Below are 18,619 nucleotides of genomic sequence, written 5' to 3'. Positions count from 1 at the left end.
ACCCCTGTTGTTAGCAACTTATAACTATTTACAAATAAAATTTCTAAATAAAAGTCAGTTCCATTTTATCCATGGACTCTGTGAGAGCAAAAAGTCAGTCCTTTTCAACCAGAAGTCTCAAGCACCTGCATATATAAGCTAAATACCTGTTGGGTGAATTAATTTCAGTTTCTCTTTCTGGACCCCAACTTTTGCATCAATATGTTCAGGAAAATAAAGGCATGTGGAGCCATGGACTGTTTTCTCTAAGCTTTGAGCCCATACACAACATGCTTATATTATAAGGAGAGGTTTAGAACTCACCATATACCAAACTTAGACCAACAACTTTAATGTTCAAGTACATGTGTATTTGATGCCTATTTTCTTCTGACATCACAAAGGAACAGTCACAAAAGTCTTGGGTGTAGGCTATCCAATTATCCTGACGTAACAAGACTCCTGGTTCAGAGAATCAAGTGCCTCACTGCTTGTAACCCGTGTCTAACTTCCTATTAAGGATGAAATCTAACAAAGAACTAGCCGTGAGAGGAAGCATAAGATTAAGTCAGGCCAATTGTCACTGTCTTTATATCTTAATAAGTTAATGGTTTGAAACTTTTTTTTTGGCACACAATTCCTGAATATATTCCGTACTCCCTGCCCTTACCCTTACCCTTACCCTGCGGTGTTAGGGGCAGGCAGCCGCTGTGCATCTCCGAAAGGTGACTGGGACGGCACGGACACCAGTGCTGCCGACCTCCTCCCACTGAGTTTTCTTTCACGAATCCTAGTGCCACACAGACAACCTTTCTCTACCCAGTGGGTGGCCAGAGCATAACAACTTGCAACCAAAGGCAAAGGCATTACTGGGATGACACAAACAGAGTTGTGGGGTTTTACCTTCTCTGCACCGAGAGTCAGCACAACCGTTGCTTTTGGGAGAACCTACCTTCTCCGCCTTCTCCGGGATGGAGGACTGAGTGAATATGTTGCCTCTTGGTTCAGTATTTGTTTCTGCAATTTTGTCTTTTCATTTTACTATTATCCTCTAATAAACTGATGCATCCGCTTTGCAAAATATAAGAATATGGTGTTATTACATGTGCTTATAAACACACTTTTGGATAAATGGTTCTTTTTATTTTCCAGTAGTCTTCATTTCCATCTCATTAATTTTCAGGTTTCAACAGTTATTTTTTTAAGTAAGGATTTAAATATGAAACAATAACCCTAGGTAAAAAACTAAGGTATTTTGTTATCTCATAGTTATTCTTTCTGTTTTTAGTAGTTATTTGACCCTTACAAATGTTCAGAATAGCCAGTCACTATTCCTGTTTTCTCTTGTGTTATAAAAATTATAATTCTGATATAATAATGCACTGTGTTTTAATCATAAGCTATAATGATTCTTTGTATTTGAACATAAACTACAATATGGATTTGTGAGATTCCATTTTTATATTAGCATCTATATTTTGTGATGTATGTGGTGTATCTGTGTGTGGGGTGTATGTGTGTGTGTGTGTGTGTATATATATGTGTATATATATATATATATATATTACATACATTTGACTACGTTTATACCTTCACAGAGATTTATATGAAGGCATTAAAATAACAAACAGGCAGAGTCAGTCACAGTGTTCGTTATATATAAAGGTTATTGGGGATGCAAAGATATAAAAGATAGAAGAACCTAGTAATTGCCTTTAAGATCAGAGCACAAAGCATTAGTTTGGATTTTACAAGGCCAGCCAGCAACAAAAGAGCAGTAATTTATGAGCTCAGCGTAAAAGAATAGCATAATTGCATTAAAAATTAATGCTAATGAACACTAAAATGGGGAAGGTGGTTATGATGAAAGTTTGTATTCATCTTCTCTGGTTTGAATGATGGCTAGTGGCTTGATTAATGGCTTAATTTCTATCAATTAGCGGGGAAAAATCTCCTGCGAGACAAGGGTAAATTGAGCATTGAATTACATATCTTGCTTTTGTGTGCTAAGAAAAAAGAGCTGCGTATCTCTGATATTAGCCACAGTGACAAATGTGGTGTGCCCTGCGATGTCTGCATTAGCTCTCCTGACAGGCGAGTTGTGTGTGGTTATGGGGTGTTTGGAGATGGCTGGCAGACAGCATTCACTGCCAGTTCCTTGGAAACACACAACTCTTCCATCTACAGAATTTTAATTAGAGTCGATAAGAATTCTAGGATTAAAATGGACAGCAAATGGCCACTTCGGAGTTTGTATTCTGCCCTATTAATCTGGTAAACCTCAAATTATATTTATTTCTTCTATCCTATTAAAATAAAACTTCCAATAGCTTTAGCTTTGTTAGAATGATTATTTCTTTCTTCTCTACTAAAGTGGACTTGACTACCGTTGTTTATTTCATTTGAAACCCACATAAGGCAGTAGTCTCTATAGTTGGACTATGTAGTGGTTATTGGTTTAGCCAAATTCACAAATGCCATTCTTGATTTTTGTAAAAATAATTTTGTACAATAGATACAGAGCAGCTCTAAGTGGTCATTTACTACTTGGGTTGTTTTCAGGACTAAATGAAGAATGCTAGGTTTCCTAAAAATTTTATTTTTTCTATTTGTGAATAAAGGTTTTGGATGTGACAAATAATTCCTTAAAAAAACTTTTTCAAATGTGAAAAATTCTGAAAATATACTTCTACACTCTAATTCAAGAAAATGCCCAAAGACCAAGATATATATGGCATCTCCTCTACAAATAAAGCTACATTGTATTTTACTGAATGAATACACATTAAAATGCAGAATAAGAACAACGCCAAGAACACCTATTATTTCTTGTAAATGAAAGGGAAGGAGGCAAAAAATAATGTGTTTTGGCAGGTGTGGGTACAGAATTCATTTGACCAGGGAATAATGACTGGATCACAATTCAGAGATTGTGCCCCTTTTCTATGGCTAGCTAGTGATGTGACCTTGACCAAGGTTACTTAGCCCTATGAGAATTTTGATAGTTTTATCTCATGGTTATGATAGTTAAATGAGGTAGTGCGTGTGAAGTGCTTAGCTCAGCAGGGAGCCATGAATGTAAGCTTTTGTTACTGCTGTAGTTACTACTTCTGCTACCAACACGGCTCATCTGGCCTTTTAAACAACCATTTAAATGAAAAATTAGCCAGTATGACCTTCCCCACTCGAAAATCATTCCAAATATTGATGATCAAAACAAAGTGTCTGTAGACCCACAGACACTAAACTAAAAACACGTTTGCTTTTTAACATGGTGTCTACCTCGCTGCTACCATTCGGGGCGGTTCATGTTACTAGACATCCATTAGGAAGTAACAGGACCTCCCATCTCTTGAGTCCTTGGAGCCTCGAAGGCCATGTGCCAGCAAAGCGCTGCTTCCCGACTCCCGCTGCAGCATTCAGTGCGTCAGCGTGGACTCCAGCGTCTCGGTGGGTGATGAAATTCAGCTGGCCTTTTGTGCCTTCTCAGAGATGCACCCGGGCCTGTCCCCTCTTCCCGTCATTCCCACAAGGCTGCCACGTCACAGGTGATGCCATAGAGGTGCAACTGAAGCTGGTTACTACCAGCTGAATTCAGATAAAGGTTGCCATCTCCAAACCATAGGGTCAGGAAGGGAGTTTATATGCAAATTTTTAGCCAACTTCCGTATCTTTAGTACAATTACTAAATTAGCATGCTTGTAGTATTATAGTACTATCAGTCATTTACTAAGAGCCTTTAATGCTTCTTTAGCCTTGTACTGAGCACAGATACCATCTCCCAGATTTTCACGACCGGCTCCTTTACATGAGTGTTCTCTCTGCTGTAATATCCTGATGTCAGAGTCCTTCCCTGGTGACCCCATCTGAAATCACCCCCTCCCTCCATTCTAGCCCTCTACCCTGCTCTTATTTCCTTGATATTATATAGTTTATTTACAAGTTTATTATTTGTTTCTAAACCCTAATATGTCAAACAATGCCTAGTACATTAAATATACTCAAATATTGGAAAGGATGGGAGGAAAGGAAAGTGTATTGATATTGATCATCAATATTTGGAATGCCTTTCTAGGGAGGGAAGGAGGGAGTCAGCCTCTCGACTCTCCTGTCCTAGGTATCTGCTAACCCCATGCCTCAGAGAGACAGTCGAGCCCACCACAGCTTGAACCACTCGCCAAGGTCACACGGCAAGTTAGTGGCAGAGGCCAGGTTTAACCTGGATAGTCTAAACCTATAGCTGTTTGAACTACTCACTTAAAGACATTTAATTTTTTATTATTTTGTTCAACTACAGTTTACACTCACTGTTGTTTTGTATCAGTTTCAGGTGTGCCGTGTAGTGGCCAGTCAGACAGTCCTACACTTTACACAGTGGTCCCATGATGCCCCCGGTGCCCAACTGGCACCACATAGTCATTGCTTTACTGACTTGGTTTCCTCTGCAGGGGCATTTAATTTTCTAAGTTACAGAAACTTCTTATAGTTTGACATTTCTTCCCCGTGAAGTTTGATTTTTTTAATGGTTACTTTAATTCCTCTAGTTTTTAGTTTTTCAACAAATGTTTATTGACAGCGTACTAAATAATAAAGCGCACTGCACCAGGTCCTATAGTTGACACACAAGGGAATTCTCCACCTTCTGGCTGGAGAATTGAAGGGATTAATGCCAGCACATGGCAACATACGGTGAGAGCCCCACGAGTTATGGAAGAGACCCTGTTCTCGCAGGTGGCAAGGGACAGCATCACGAAAAGGTGGGTGTCAGGCATGGCCTTAAATGACAGGAAGGATTCAGAAAAGTTGAGAGCATTCTGGGTAAGAGAAGTTAAATGAGGTATTCAGTGTGGATTTTGTTTTTAAGAATGCCTAGCCTGATACCTAATTCACTTGCACTTATTAAAGTATTTATCAGAAGTTCTTCACTGGTGCATCCACAATAAAGTTATTCCTGTAACTTAATTTGATATGGAAAGCACTTCAGTGTAAGATGACTCTGTCTTGGAGTCCATCCACCGGGGGTTGTTGCCGGAGACACTTCAGGAGCCTTGCTGACATGTAGAACTTGGTGCTGTGGCGTGGGCATCCAGCGGACTAACAAACAAGCCGTGTTCTGCTTAGGGAGCTTTCTCATCTTTCGAAGTATTTGTGGGTAGGAGCTCTGAAAGTTTATGTCCAGGGACGTGGGACTTAGGAGCACGGCCCCCAAACGTTGGGGTTGGGTGGTTCTCTCCTCTGGGCTCTGGGCTTTGTTTCAAAAGGGAAAGCGGTGGCTGTATTTCATTCAAGTTCAGGTTCATAACAGATTATTTTTAAAACTTTAGAATTTCAGGTCAGTTTTATGGTATATTTCATTTGCTTATAAATTTTATTGAGCAGTTTCATTTATTTATTTATTGAATACCCACTTTGCTGTTTACTTTTTCCCGTTCTTGTAAAACACATGAAAATGCTTCACATTTCAGTATCCGAACGTTTTGTTTTCAGTATCTGTGTTGGACTCTAAAAAAGAATCTCACAGATATTTCCATTCTTGATGACAATTTGAGTCAATTTAAGCTGAAAGTAAGATACCCTTTGTATTATTCGTGTACCTGTGGCAGTACTGTTAGTGCGTAAGTATGTTTTCATGGAAGAGTTGCCTGAGTTGCATGTGCTTCACGGTGAACTGTGAAACCAACACACCCAAACTCTTTGTACCATTAAATGCATTTTAACTTTGGGTAAATTCATAAAATATTAATATTCAAAAGGAGTCCATTGAAGATGAGATTTTCACCAGTGAGAAAGTCCCGTTAGCTTGTACCTTGATTACGTCCTGGGTAACAGTGCCATCTGCTGTTCTCAATGTGGAGTTGCTGCCAGTTTAGTGATCTGTTGATGCTTGTAAATGATGTACAGATTAAAATTCTGTCTTTTCAAACAAAAGGTTTATATTGGAGTTTGTCTTCTTTATAACTTTAAATTTGTGTACCATTTGATAATATCTTAAAAGAAAGTTCTATAAATGTTGTATCATGTGAAATTGATTACCAAACATATAATGTGAAGTAGCAGATGAGCCTAATTTTCAAATTTTAACATCAGCAGTAACTAATAAAACATGTGATTTTAACTTCCCATCACAGAAGTAACAAAGTGGTTTTCCATACAGTGAGTTAGTACCAATTGTTTCAGTCTGTCCCGACTTGCCTTTCTGATGCCGTGATTTTTTATTTCACTGCCTCGAGGTGTCTCCCTTCTACAGCGTCTTACAGCCCCTGTGCAAGTCATTTCACCGACCGGTAGTGTGTTCACCGAGTGCTAGTAGATACTTCTTTGTGTCGACCACAGTAATATTTTAAATCCCATCATTTAATTCTCCAAGTCACTTTGTCAGTTACATTTTTACCTCATGTTGGATGAATACAAGGTACTTTGTATGCTAGACATTCATGCCAACTATATAAACAATGGCTAGTTTTCATTCACATTTTTCTCAGTCTTAAAATTGGTACAGAATTTTTAAATGAGAAAGTGGCATGAGTAACTTCACCTGAGTTTAAAAAGATTGAATATGTATTGATAATGTGTTTTGTTGTGCGTCCCAAAACGACGTGGTTGTGCTGAATACGTGCACTTGAGGACAGTGGTGTCAGAGCTTTGCGTGTGGAGCGGTGCAGGGCAGACTGGTGCCTGTTGTTGCCCGACAGTGTGGGGCTGACCCGTTAGGAGGCTGGAGTTGTGAATCCCCCGGGAATCTCTCAAATTTTAATTCAAATATCACCAGTAAAACGGTTCCCATGTTGAAAGGTAAAAGCTGTGCTGGTTGGTTGTCAGATTATAGGTCAGGCAAACCGGCTTTCCCCATCTGCCCTGTCACTTTGTAGGGTGATTTGTAGCAACAAAGATAGTGTTCTGTTTTTCTCTCATCTTCCTTTCTTTATAATTCTCCAGTGCTATTTTGTGAAGCATACTAGTGGCTGTATGTCCATATTTAAAGCTCTGAACACTGTAAGCTTTATACATCACGTATGGCTTGTGAGCGCACCTCTGACATTTAATACTAGTGACGTGCTTTGTAAATCCAAATAAGAGAATATGTTAAAGAAAAATTTCAGAGGGTCAAACAGTTGATACAGATGAGACATCATCCTGAAATCAGAAATATTTGACTTTTGCTTGTGAAATAAAAGTGAGCTAATTAGGGCCTATACAAATAAATTTTCATATTGATAAATTAAAGTTGGACCATGTGGTATAGTATACAGTGTAATTTTCCTCTGCTATATTAACACTAATAAAATATTATCCACTGGTATGAGATGTGTTAATATTAAAAAATTAGCTGGACAAAGACTCTCCTCTCATTCCACCTGCTCCGTTGGTCCAGTGCGTGATTAAAGTGTACAGGGGCTTTTATTCTGCAGCGTGTGGGACTGTTAGCTCTTCCACAACACTCCACCAGTGCTCGCTGTTAAGTAGGAAAATACATTCTTCCGAAGATGGGGGTGTTGGCTCTGGTGGCTGTTACTTTCAACCATTCCGTGTGTGATTTCTCACGGGAGAGAAGACTCGTTACAGCTGCCAGGGATGCACCTTTGGGAACACTGTCTTTCTCTTAAGTAAACTGGAGCTTGCACAAAACTATACAATCATAATTTGTGATTGGCTAGAAGTCAAGAAAAAGATTTTTCATAAAATGTTCATTTTTAGTGAAGTAATAAAATCAAATTTTTCATATCTTCTTTAACATTTAACCTCTTCAGCTTATGTCTGTTGGCATATAAATATTACTTCAATGCAAGTAATTCCCCCTTCTAGTTACCAGTTATTACAATTGTTTCTTAGAGAGTAAATCTAACCAGAGTCTAAAATCCCGACATTTTTGGATGACCTAGCTGAGTATACAGTAGCTCCTAATTTCTCTTTTTATTCTTATTAGCTTAGAAGAAGGGTTTAAACAGCAAGAGTGTGAACCATAATGTTGCGGTTTTCCTGCCCAGCTACTGTGTGAAAAAAAATATATATGAAATGGCACGTGCATGTGGCTATTTATTAAAGCACTAATTGTAAATGCAAAAGACTAGAAACTACTCAAATGGCCATCAGTTGGGCATTGGTGGGGAAAACTATCATAAATCCTTAAAAGAAATTGCTGCAGCCATGAAATGGAATGAGAAGTCTCTGTATTGCTATGGAGTGATAGTGAAGACATATTGTTAAGTGAAAGAATATACACAGGTATGTGTAGTATGCTGTTTTGTGTAAGGAAGAAGAGACTATGTACAGTTCTATTTTCAGAAATAAAAAATGGAAGTATAAAACCCCCAACTTAATAAAAATGATCACCTGTGGCTTGGGGAGCGAGCTGGGAGAGCAGGAATGGAAAGGAAATGTACACCTCTCTGATGTGGTTTCAAGTTTTTACTCTAGAACCATGTGTTTTATACAATTTTTAAAAAGCAGATGTTAATTGCAAAACCAATAAAGCAAGACCTAAAAGTCAAAAATGAACTGAAACAATGACTTGCTGCAAAACAAGTGTTGAAAGCTATTTTCACTTTTTGTCTTTTTCCATAAAAGTGAAAATCCTCTTCAGATTTTTCAGTTGACAAAAGCATGTACTAAGGTTGGTCTTTTGTGAAAGTGAAGTGACGTAATGGGAACTTCGGAAAAGCAGGGGGAATACGTGTGCGTTCTATCCCACTAGCTGAAAAGGCTGAGAAACAGTGACAATCCAGTAACAGTGCGCACTGCTACAGCCCAGGTCATTGCCTCCAAGAACCATTCTTCACTAAAAGGAGTCCAGGCTCTTTAAAGAAATGGCTACTCTCGAGTCTGGGATGGGAACTATTAGATGAGCCTGGAACATCTTACCACACCTTAACTGCTAGGGGTCACGTCAAAAGGATGCAGGAACCAACTTGAAGAGGTTCCACCACCCAAAGATAGGATAATTGGAACATCAGACTATGGAAATGACTACCATGGACTGAAATACATGGACTGTATAAATATTTATTAATTCATAGTGGTCATCTTTGGGCCAAAACTGGTAGAGGGAATGAATTAAACATATATTCTGCCTTCTTCCATATAGACTATATTTTACAGTCCCCAAGTAGTCAATGAGGGAAGTTCTTCATTATAGAGGAATCAGAACTGATAAATGTGGGAAGAATAATAGAAGTAGAAAATCACCATTTTGCAACCTCTAATGAAATGATAGATCTAAGCCACAAATTAGTGTCTGCTGGAACATCTAAGTAAGAGCTGGATGGAGAACTCCATAATAGAAGGGTCAGGCTGACGTCCCCGTGGACGCACTCAAGCTCAACCTCACTGTGTGTGGGAGCAGCGCACCCTGCTGTAATGCAGCAGGAATTACACAGCAGTGCCTGTGATGCATCCCGATCGAAGAAATTAAAACTGGATCTTATCAAGCCCCTAGACCTAACTACTGGTTTACACAAGCTGTCAGGGGGTAGAGGAGCATGTTGGATGACACCATGAGAATGAAAATAAGCAAAATCCAGAAGGTGCAACTTTTTAAAGGATAAATGATCCAGTTTCATCAATAAATAAATGGCAGTGGAAGGAAGTACAGTGGACTGGAAGTGATGAAAAGGGATTTGAGACATTTGTTAACCAAGTGCAACATGTAGGCCTTGCTTAGATCCTGTTTGAAGCACACCAACTGTATACAGGAATGTTTGGGGACAATCAGTGCAAATAAAGCACAGTCTGCATAAGGTGATACTAAGGGAGTTGTTGGCAGTGCTGGGTGTGAAGATGGAATTGTCATTATGTTGCTAGTTTTTCTCTTCTTAAGCCCTGTCTGAGATGTCTTCCGAAATATGTAGGGATAAACGTGGCATGATATCTGGAATTTACTTTTAAATACTCCAGGTCTACCCCCCAAAAATGAAATGGGGATGGACAGATTGATTAAGAATGACAAAGTTGATGGCTGTAGAGCTGGGTGATGACTACACGCGGATTTATTGTGCTTGTATGTGTATGTTCAAAATTAGGGGCAGGGGGTTGCTTGTTGGGTTTTTTTTTAAGTTCTCCCGCTAGGTTAGCCCAGATCAGCTGAGATGGTTGCAGCAGTGCCTTCTCGGCAGTGCTGTGGGTTTCAGGTGGGAGTCTTAGTGGGCAGGGGTGTTATATCTGCAGATCTTAGGGGAAGGAGAGTTTCATGCCGTAGCTTAACCATAACTGTAGCTTTTCATCCAGTTATATTCATCTTTTCATGCAGTTAAATTTTGTAAGGCAAAAATCACTTCATAGAAAGAAAGAACACTGCTTAGGCATAGTGGCATTAACAAGCTTACACCGACATTGTACTTTTTTTTTAGACCAAACCACCCTGGTAGAACAAGTAAAAAGAGTAAAAGAAATTGAAGCCATTGAAAGTGATTCTTTTGTTCAGCAGACATTCAGATCAAGTAAAGAAGTCAAAAAGGTAAGTTTTCATCCAGGCAGTATGAATAAACCTTTAGATTCCAACTGAAGAGATGTTTTATTAATGGATATCACTTAAATGTGAGTGCTTCTTCTAATAGATAGATGAAGTAGGGTGAGAGCATGTCAGCATGTTATTGAGAGAGAGCGCGAATGAACCAGTGAGAATCAGTTTAACTTGTCAAAAATGTGCTGTAGAAATGTATCCGGTGCCATTTGTGTTTTAAAATCCACTGCAGAGCCAAAGTGAAACAGCCCAGCAGCTCTGCGGCAGTAACACACATTTCATGGACGCACATGCATGGTTTCCTCTTCAGGTGCACGTGCCTCCTTTTCGAATTGACATTGGAAGAGGAAAATTTAAAAAGGGCTTTAACAATAAAATTATCATCCAAATAGTGCCATAACAAGTATCTCCACTCTGGCCCGGATGGGCGTCACTTACTCAACTCTAGTAAAGGCATTTTTTTCACTGGCATTTTTTTTCTGTTGAATATTTTGTTTATTCTTTCAGTCATCATTAGGGCTGCTTTTTTTTCCTTTGGTAGGAAAAGGCATTCTACATGAAAGACATGTAATTCTTAGTAACATACATGTAACAAAGACATAGTAGAATTACAAATTATTCGAAAATATTTTATGTCTACAGATTATAGAAAGTAATCCAATCAATTGGAAAGCCCAGAATTAGCTAGTTTTAGGTTGGATGAGTGTGACAGAGAAGCAAAAACTGCCTAGAAACATTATTAATTCAGCACCATGAGTTGAGTCAGTTATAAATGTATTTAGTTAAAGTATTTTACCAGCATTTTTGTTACTTTCCTCTAAAGTCACAACCGAATTACAGAAACCTAGGGCTTAGCGATGGGGAAGCCGTGGTCAAAAGCATGAAATGTAAAGTCAGACACACATGGAACCACATTCTGATTCCACCATTTACTGGCTGTGCATCCTTAAACTATGGAACTTCATTAAACGTTGGCTTTTCTTGGTCACAATGATCAGAAGAGCAGTGATGGGCCAACAATGAGTCAGTTCACACTCCACTGTAATATAAAACAGGGAGCCAATTTATTAGTTTAGAAAGTGATATCCTTTTCAGTTTCTAAAATGACTGTGTCTACAGTATAAGGTAGGAATTCAGAACGCCCAAGAAGCTGAATTATTTATTAGGAGATTACTTAGCACAGGGAGGTAAATTATCTCGTTTCATCCAGATCATGGGGGGACAGGATGGGCTATCCCTGATGCATAGCAAAGACTCTCTTAGGACCAAGTTACCCATGACCCAGATTTCAGTATCTTTCTCTCCTGGAGAGTTCTGCATCCGTGGGTATAGTGTGTATCTCTGATAAAGACTTTCTATACTAGCCACCCCTTCAGGTGGTAGTCTTTCTTTATCTATGGCAATTCCACTAATTAAGCTAGGGAGCTCTTACCAGAAAAGTGGCTATTACTAATGACGTGCTAAACATTGTGTCATGTGTGACACACATCGATGTAACTAGATTCACCCTCTGCAATCATGCTTCTCTTGTGAGTAGATAACCGGAGAGCTCCTGCCGCAGCATCAGCTTCAGGAACCAAGATGCAGCCGGTTTGCAAACTGCCATCCCTAATAACCGTATTTCCAATTATTCAGCCCTAAAATTGTTATATCTGGCAGATATCCACCTATGTTTAAAAGGAGGGCAATTTGTTTTTTAACTTGGAAGTCCAATTTCAAAACAGTTTTTCTAAACTGAACCACCAGGTGGCTGTACTACCCAAAGACAGATGCATGGTAGTGACCGTGCCCAAGGGGCTTTCACAGTCAGATTTTCGCTGACAATTCTCCTTACTTAAAGAAGCAGTTAGTGCTTCTCCTCACACNGATATCCACCTATGTTTAAAAGGAGGGCAATTTGTTTTTTAACTTGGAAGTCCAATTTCAAAACAGTTTTTTCTAAACTGAACCACCAGGTGGCTGTACTACCCAAAGACAGATGCATGGTAGTGACCGTGCCCAAGGGGCTTTCACAGTCAGATTTTCGCTGACAATTCTCCTTACTTAAAGAAGCAGTTAGTGCTTCTCCTCACACGTTTTAAATTAAGTATTACTGAGTAGCTTCCACGCTCTGATCCAGACCTCTGAGGACTTCACTTACGTGTGCGTAAGGACTTCTCAAAGAAGTAGGGACTGTGTAGGTAAAAAAATAATGAGATTGCTTGGTTTTTATAATAAAATGTTATTGCTGCCATACATTTGGCAACTAGAATAACAGCAGTCCACAACTCTTCACGGCAGTTGTACGCAGACATCCAGTCTTCCAGCTAAGTCCTATCCGAACAGTGAGACACACAGAATGACGAGCTCTTATATTTTCTGCACAGCACCAGGCTACCAAAAGATGCCCTGGCCCCCACTGGATTAGAATACTCTCCATTTTTCCCTGTGTAGAATATTGGGCTTTACTGATGTATATGTCCTCAGTTTTATAAAGAGCCAGTACAATATCACTTATGTGAGGGCTGTGAGTCTTCCAGGCCCATGTGCTGGAGGCATAGAAACGTTTGACACTTAGCACGGTGGGGCCAGGTCAGGAGGGGGGCAGTATTGCTCCGAAATATGCTGCCAATCAAATTTAACAAATATTTCTTTGAATATTTTATGTCACTTGTTACAACTTGTGATTCTGTGTTTATTTTGGTATTTATTTGTTAGCAATCTGTCAGTCCTGTTAGCAAAATGCAAACTCCAGTTGGAACAGGAAACACAACTCTTTCATTCTACCTTGTGTACCTAGTGCTTAGTAATTAATAGTGCTCAGTAAATACTGATTAAATAGATGAATCTCTGTTTCTAAGGTAAGTTATTCTAAGAAAGGATTAACTCATTCATGCATGTTTCACTTTCTAGGTGATGTTCTCAGGGAAATCTGTTTTGCACTTCAGAGAAGTGAATGTTCAGAAATAGAAATCAAAAAGAAAATGGAAATTAAAAAATAATAGGTACAGAAAAAAGGCTAATACATTGAATTAATCTCCCAATTGTCTTGCCTTTTTATTTTACTTTTAAATTTCAACCTCTCATCTAACCTATTTTGTATTATGCCTGAAAATTTTCTGTTAATCAGCTACTTCCCTGGCTTTCTCCTTTCTTAGGGAAAGAAATATTGGGATTAGCCCAGGTTAGCACATGCTGCTGGGTCTTCCAGACAGGGGCTGTGATTTACCAGTCCTTTTGTCCCCAGCACTTAACACGGTGCCTGGTACATATCATTCAGCAATAAAATGAGTGAAGTACTGATACATGATACAACATGGATGAACCTTGAAAACTGTGCCAAATGAAAGAAGCCAGTCACCAAAACACACATATTATGATTTCTCATACATGAGTGTCCAGAATAGACATCCATAGAGGCAGACAGCAGATTAGTGGTTGCCTGGGGATGGGAGGGTTGGGAGAAATGGGAGCAGTGACTTCTAATGGATACAGAGTTTGGGAGAGGATGACAAAGGTATTCAGAAGCTGCTTGTGGTCATGGCTACAAAACTATGATTAGGCTAAAAACTCCATAATTGTAATATGTGAATTAGATCTCAAGAACACTGCTATTAAAAGAAAAGTAACCTATGAATTTGCCTTTTATACCTAAAGAGGCCAACTAAGTGCTAGAGATTTGTTGCAAGCTTGTTTTCTGATAGAATTTACATATATGAAGTATTTTTTCAATAGTATAGACTCATAAGGACCAATTTCTTAAGAAAATTATGCTGATCATAAGAAATGATAAACATTTTCCTGGTGTTTTTTGGAGGCTTTTTTTTTTTTTTTTGCTTCTTTTAGGAATAATTATTTCTTCTCCAGTAATCTTGGGCTTTTTCACGATTAGTATCATCTCAAATGAGACTATTGTGCAATTGTTATTCAAGCTCAGAAATGTTATTAACACAAAATTCTGTTTCTTATGTGCAATCAGTATGGACTGTGTGTTTCAGTCAGCAGACCCCACTGAGGCGAAGCATGCAGCGGCAGCATCGGGGCCAGCGTCGGTGGTTGCTGGTCTGCCCAGCGGTGAGAAAGAAGTAGACCCGAACAGCATCCCTACTGCCATCAAGTACCAAGACGACAATTCTCTGGCTCATCCAAATGTAAGATCCTTAAACCTTAAGATTGTCAGTTGAGGTCTGGTTGACTGAAATTAATTCTTACTGTTGTCCTTTTGTGTTGGTGATAAGAAGACCATTGAAGAAAATGGATTCATATGTTCTGATTTGCTAAAAACAGGCAGATGAGCCAGAGAGCAGGGAGGAGAGGGAGAATGGTGGAAAGAAGGGGAAGGGACTAGTCAGAGAGCATGTATGAATGACCCATGGACATGGACAACGGGGTGAGGACTGACTGTGAGGTCGGGTGTGGGCTGGGTGGACGGGGGCAAAGGGGGAAAATTATGATACAATAAACAATAATAAACCAATAGGCAGCTGACCCTCAGCCCTTGGAGCTGTTGCAGGTATTTGAATATGGTATGTCCAACACATGTTGCCTGACTTTTAGAAGTAGTCTTTCTGTGGTTAAGAAAAAGTGTCAAAAAGAAGAGTTTTGTTCTGTGTTTTTAGTCTGCCACTGACAAATCTAATTCAGGCTCAGCTCTCATTGGCTACGAGCATGCCACTGACATATTTTGTGACCTCTGTCAAATGGTGTCATTTCACTGTCTTGCAGAAAGACTGCAGGAGATGCACTTCACAAAATAAGGTATAAAGTTGGAAACCAGTGATGCTGACATTAGTCCTCTTACTCCACAACTTTCTGATCATTATGAATTCCAAACAGATGATCTTCAATTAAGAAGTTATCAAAAGTTAAAACAGTATGCAAATCTCATACTGGAAGATTATTCTATAAAGGCAACTTGTGTCATATAAAGTCAAATCCAAGTTATTGGCAGACAATAACATTTTTTCTTTCTTTTTTTGTTTCAGCTGTTTATTGAGAAAGCTGAGGCTGAGGAAAGGTGGTTCAAGAGATTAATTGCTCTTCGACAAGAAAGGCTAATGGGCAGTCCCGTGGCCTAAATAATATGTGTGGTTGAATTAACAGTAACATTGAAAATTTAGGCTTTTAAATCCCAGTTTAACTTTTTATTCATAAAAAGAATTGACCCAATTATATAAAAAGGTAATCTTATTTCTTTCTTTTCTCAAGTGGGCTTAAATATTTGTTTTTTGAACTTAAACATTGTGAATATTAAAACTAGTATAAGATTGAGGAATGCATGAAATTGTCCTATTGTTAATAAAACTAATCCAAAAAATATCAATCTCAATAAATAGCACACAATAGTGTTTCTGTGTACAATTTTTAAAATATCAAGTTGTCATTTAAAGACATAGTTTTGATTCATCATGCGTATGTAAGAATCAAACTATGCTATAAATACAAGATTTCATCTTCCATGTATTATGAAACCATTTTTAATCTTTTATTTTACCTTACTGGAAAATTTTAGGCCCAGTAAAAAGCACTCTTAACAAGCTAAGCAGAACAAGCATGTTAATATTAAAAGAATAATTTATTTAATGAAAAACTTTGTAGAAAATTAAATATATTGATGATTTATGGCTTAGAGATCAGGTTTTACTAAGCCCTTCTTTTCAACGTGTTAGCAGAGTTAAGTCCGTCCTTGTAGAAATCACACGTTCCTGCTAGACCCGACCAGCTGGCCCAACACCCGTCATAGGGAAGGTGCGTCTGAGGAAGCAGTGAGAGTTCTCGCCTCACCATCCACTCTTCCCGGTGGAGGAAGCCAGCTACCTGTGATTCTGAGAAGACTGTCTCTCACTGTACAATGAATGCTTTTCTCTAGTAGCTGAATGAAAATCAACAGCGCATTCCATCCTGAACGTGCCAGAGATGAGGACTTTTCGGCCTTGTGTTATAAAACTGGCTTTCACCAGCTGACATAAATATTTCCCTTTCCTATTTTGTTCTGTTGCCTGGTCTCATTCTAAGTTAGTCTCTGTGGAGACTGTACCTCAGAACATAAGATAAACATGAAGATAAACATGTTGACCAATTTATGCCATATCTAATGATATCTTTTTTTATGTTTCTGAAACTATTCAAAGGCTAATAATTCCTGTTAAAAATGAAAACTATAAAGAGCTTACACTTACTTGCAAAAGGTATGGAGAAGAGACTGGTGGTAAAGTACACGTTTCAGACACAGGTTTTCACATTTTAAGCGGACGCCAGTGCCCTGTTTTCCTTGGCTGTGAGCGCCCAGTATGAACTCAGGTCTGCTTGGGTTTCAATTCAGATAGATACATTTTTAGTGACTTTAAAAAAAGATGACTATTTCTGAAATATTTTGTACTTCATTCTCTGCATAACTTGTGAACCATAAAAGCACTGCCCCCCTTCTGGAAAGCACATTCTAGTGGCAAGAATATGGGTTGTCACTGGGGCCCCGAGAGAGTCTCCGAGGACCTGGACCGGGCACTTTTGCTCAGTGTGACCGACGTTTCTCACCTGCGAACAGTGGGAACGCTGTGACCTGCTTTAATTATGAGTAATGCCAGTGTTCTTCTGTGGCAAGTCGCCCAAAATACAGAAGCTTGTACTGCCATAGATTTGTATTTTAAAACTGAATTTTTAAAGAGAATGAAGACAGAGAATCGGTTTTCTTCTTAATAACTAAACTCTAGTCCCTGCAGGAACTCTGAGTACTCTCCCTTCTTCCTGGTTCCTTTCTAATATGATTCATTTTAAGGCATTATTAGCTGCATTTTCCTACATTCCTATTGAAGACGAAAGTATTACCACACAAGCCAAATCAAATTGAATGAGGAAGACTTCATAGAACACTATCAAACATATCACCAAACTCGGGCTTGGTGATGCAGTATCCTAACATACCTATAGTATCCTAACATAATGAGCCTGTAAAACAGAGAATACCTTTCACGTCACTTGAATGATGACAGTGATTTGGACTTAAATGAGACCTCCAAGTGTTTTTCCGTAATGTTGACTTTGTGTACAATGATGAGTACTAATTATACAAGTCAGATTTTCATTCCTGAATTGAGTCCATTCTTGGGGAAAATGAGTAAGAACACCTTTTTTTTTCTGCTTCTCCCTACTTAAGGGGAGGGAGGTTCGTAAGTATCTGAGGACAGAACACTTTGAGTCGTTAACCTGCTTCCCTTCAGCATCCCTGTGTGTGAAATGAGGATACTGATTGTGGACTTGCCTACTTTGACTTTTCAGTGAAATGACATAAAAGAAAGCCCTAGACAGAAAAGGTTTACTATTTATGCCAGTGTGACATTTGGCTTGGTAGCCATCTTAACGTGATACGAAGCAAACAGTTGCACGGAAAACTATTGAAAACGCTGTGCCCCAGCTTCAGTGCAGTGCGCTCCCTTTGCGTGTGTTTGAGTGGGGGCCAGTGGGCCTCCTGCCTGCTGTCCTAGCCGTCCCTGAGCCCCCTGCCTGCCGAGACCGCAGGAAGCCCTATTTGCTCTGCAGTCACTGCCCTGACTGACTCGAGGAGTCTCAGGTCTTCTTTGGTCAGATTTATCCACTTTTTAAACTTTTTAATACCTAGCTTGTTCTAGGTACAATAAGGGCTGCTGGGTATACAGAGGTTTCATTGTACATGTGTACATGTGATGTAAGAGATGAAGTATTTAGTGGCAGAGGAGAGGGCATGATTGCAAAGAGGATAGAAATTACTCCAAGTTACAAAATTAAGGTGGGCTTCGTGGAGAAACCACAGCTGAACGAAGACTTGAGAAGAAGGCGCCTGGGACTCCAAGAACTCACATCCAGCCGCTCCACTTCTGATGGCTGCGCTAGGCAGCTGGGGACTGTTGCAGCTCTAACCCAGGGAAGAGTCCTGTTCATAAAAGACCCAAGTGGCCCTTCCCTCTCAATCTTATTAAAATTTCAGGAAAAAAAATGTAGGTTCCTGGTCACTCTCTGGCATTCTCTGATCCCTTCTTTTTTCAGTGGATAATCTAGCCCTTCATTTGGCCACTAGCATCAGCAGGCTTTGGCTCACTACTGCTTGTCAGCCAAGATGACGTGAGCCGAGCTGTGCGATGGTAGTTGAACGGAGATTTTCAGTACCTCTAGGAAAGAGTTACATCTGCCAGTGAGGCCTTGCACAGCCACATGGACCACTGCATGTCCACT

General features: G+C 39.4%; 1 protein-coding gene across 3 annotated transcripts in view; it reads left to right on the top strand.

Moving 5' to 3' along the window:
* RSRC1 (arginine and serine rich coiled-coil 1) overlaps window positions 1-18,374 on the top strand; it is a 322,201-nt gene extending 303,827 nt beyond the window's left edge. For all 3 annotated transcript variants that reach the window (XM_037046661.1, XM_037046660.1, XM_037046662.1), the window contains 3 exons: window positions 10,323-10,429; window positions 14,413-14,565; window positions 15,400-18,374. In XM_037046661.1, the coding sequence (XP_036902556.1) occupies window positions 10,323-10,429; window positions 14,413-14,565; window positions 15,400-15,492 (353 nt within the window). In that variant the 3' untranslated portion in view covers window positions 15,493-18,374. The remainder of the gene's footprint in view (window positions 1-10,322; window positions 10,430-14,412; window positions 14,566-15,399) is intronic.
* Window positions 18,375-18,619: the final 245 nt, after the last annotated feature.

This window comes from Sturnira hondurensis, unplaced genomic scaffold, assembly GCF_014824575.4.
Source record: "Sturnira hondurensis isolate 20B ecotype Veracruz unplaced genomic scaffold, ASM1482457v3 Scaffold0005279, whole genome shotgun sequence".
In the NCBI taxonomy this organism is placed as follows: domain Eukaryota; kingdom Metazoa; phylum Chordata; class Mammalia; order Chiroptera; family Phyllostomidae; genus Sturnira; species Sturnira hondurensis.
This window is presented reverse-complemented; position numbering and strand designations above follow the sequence as displayed.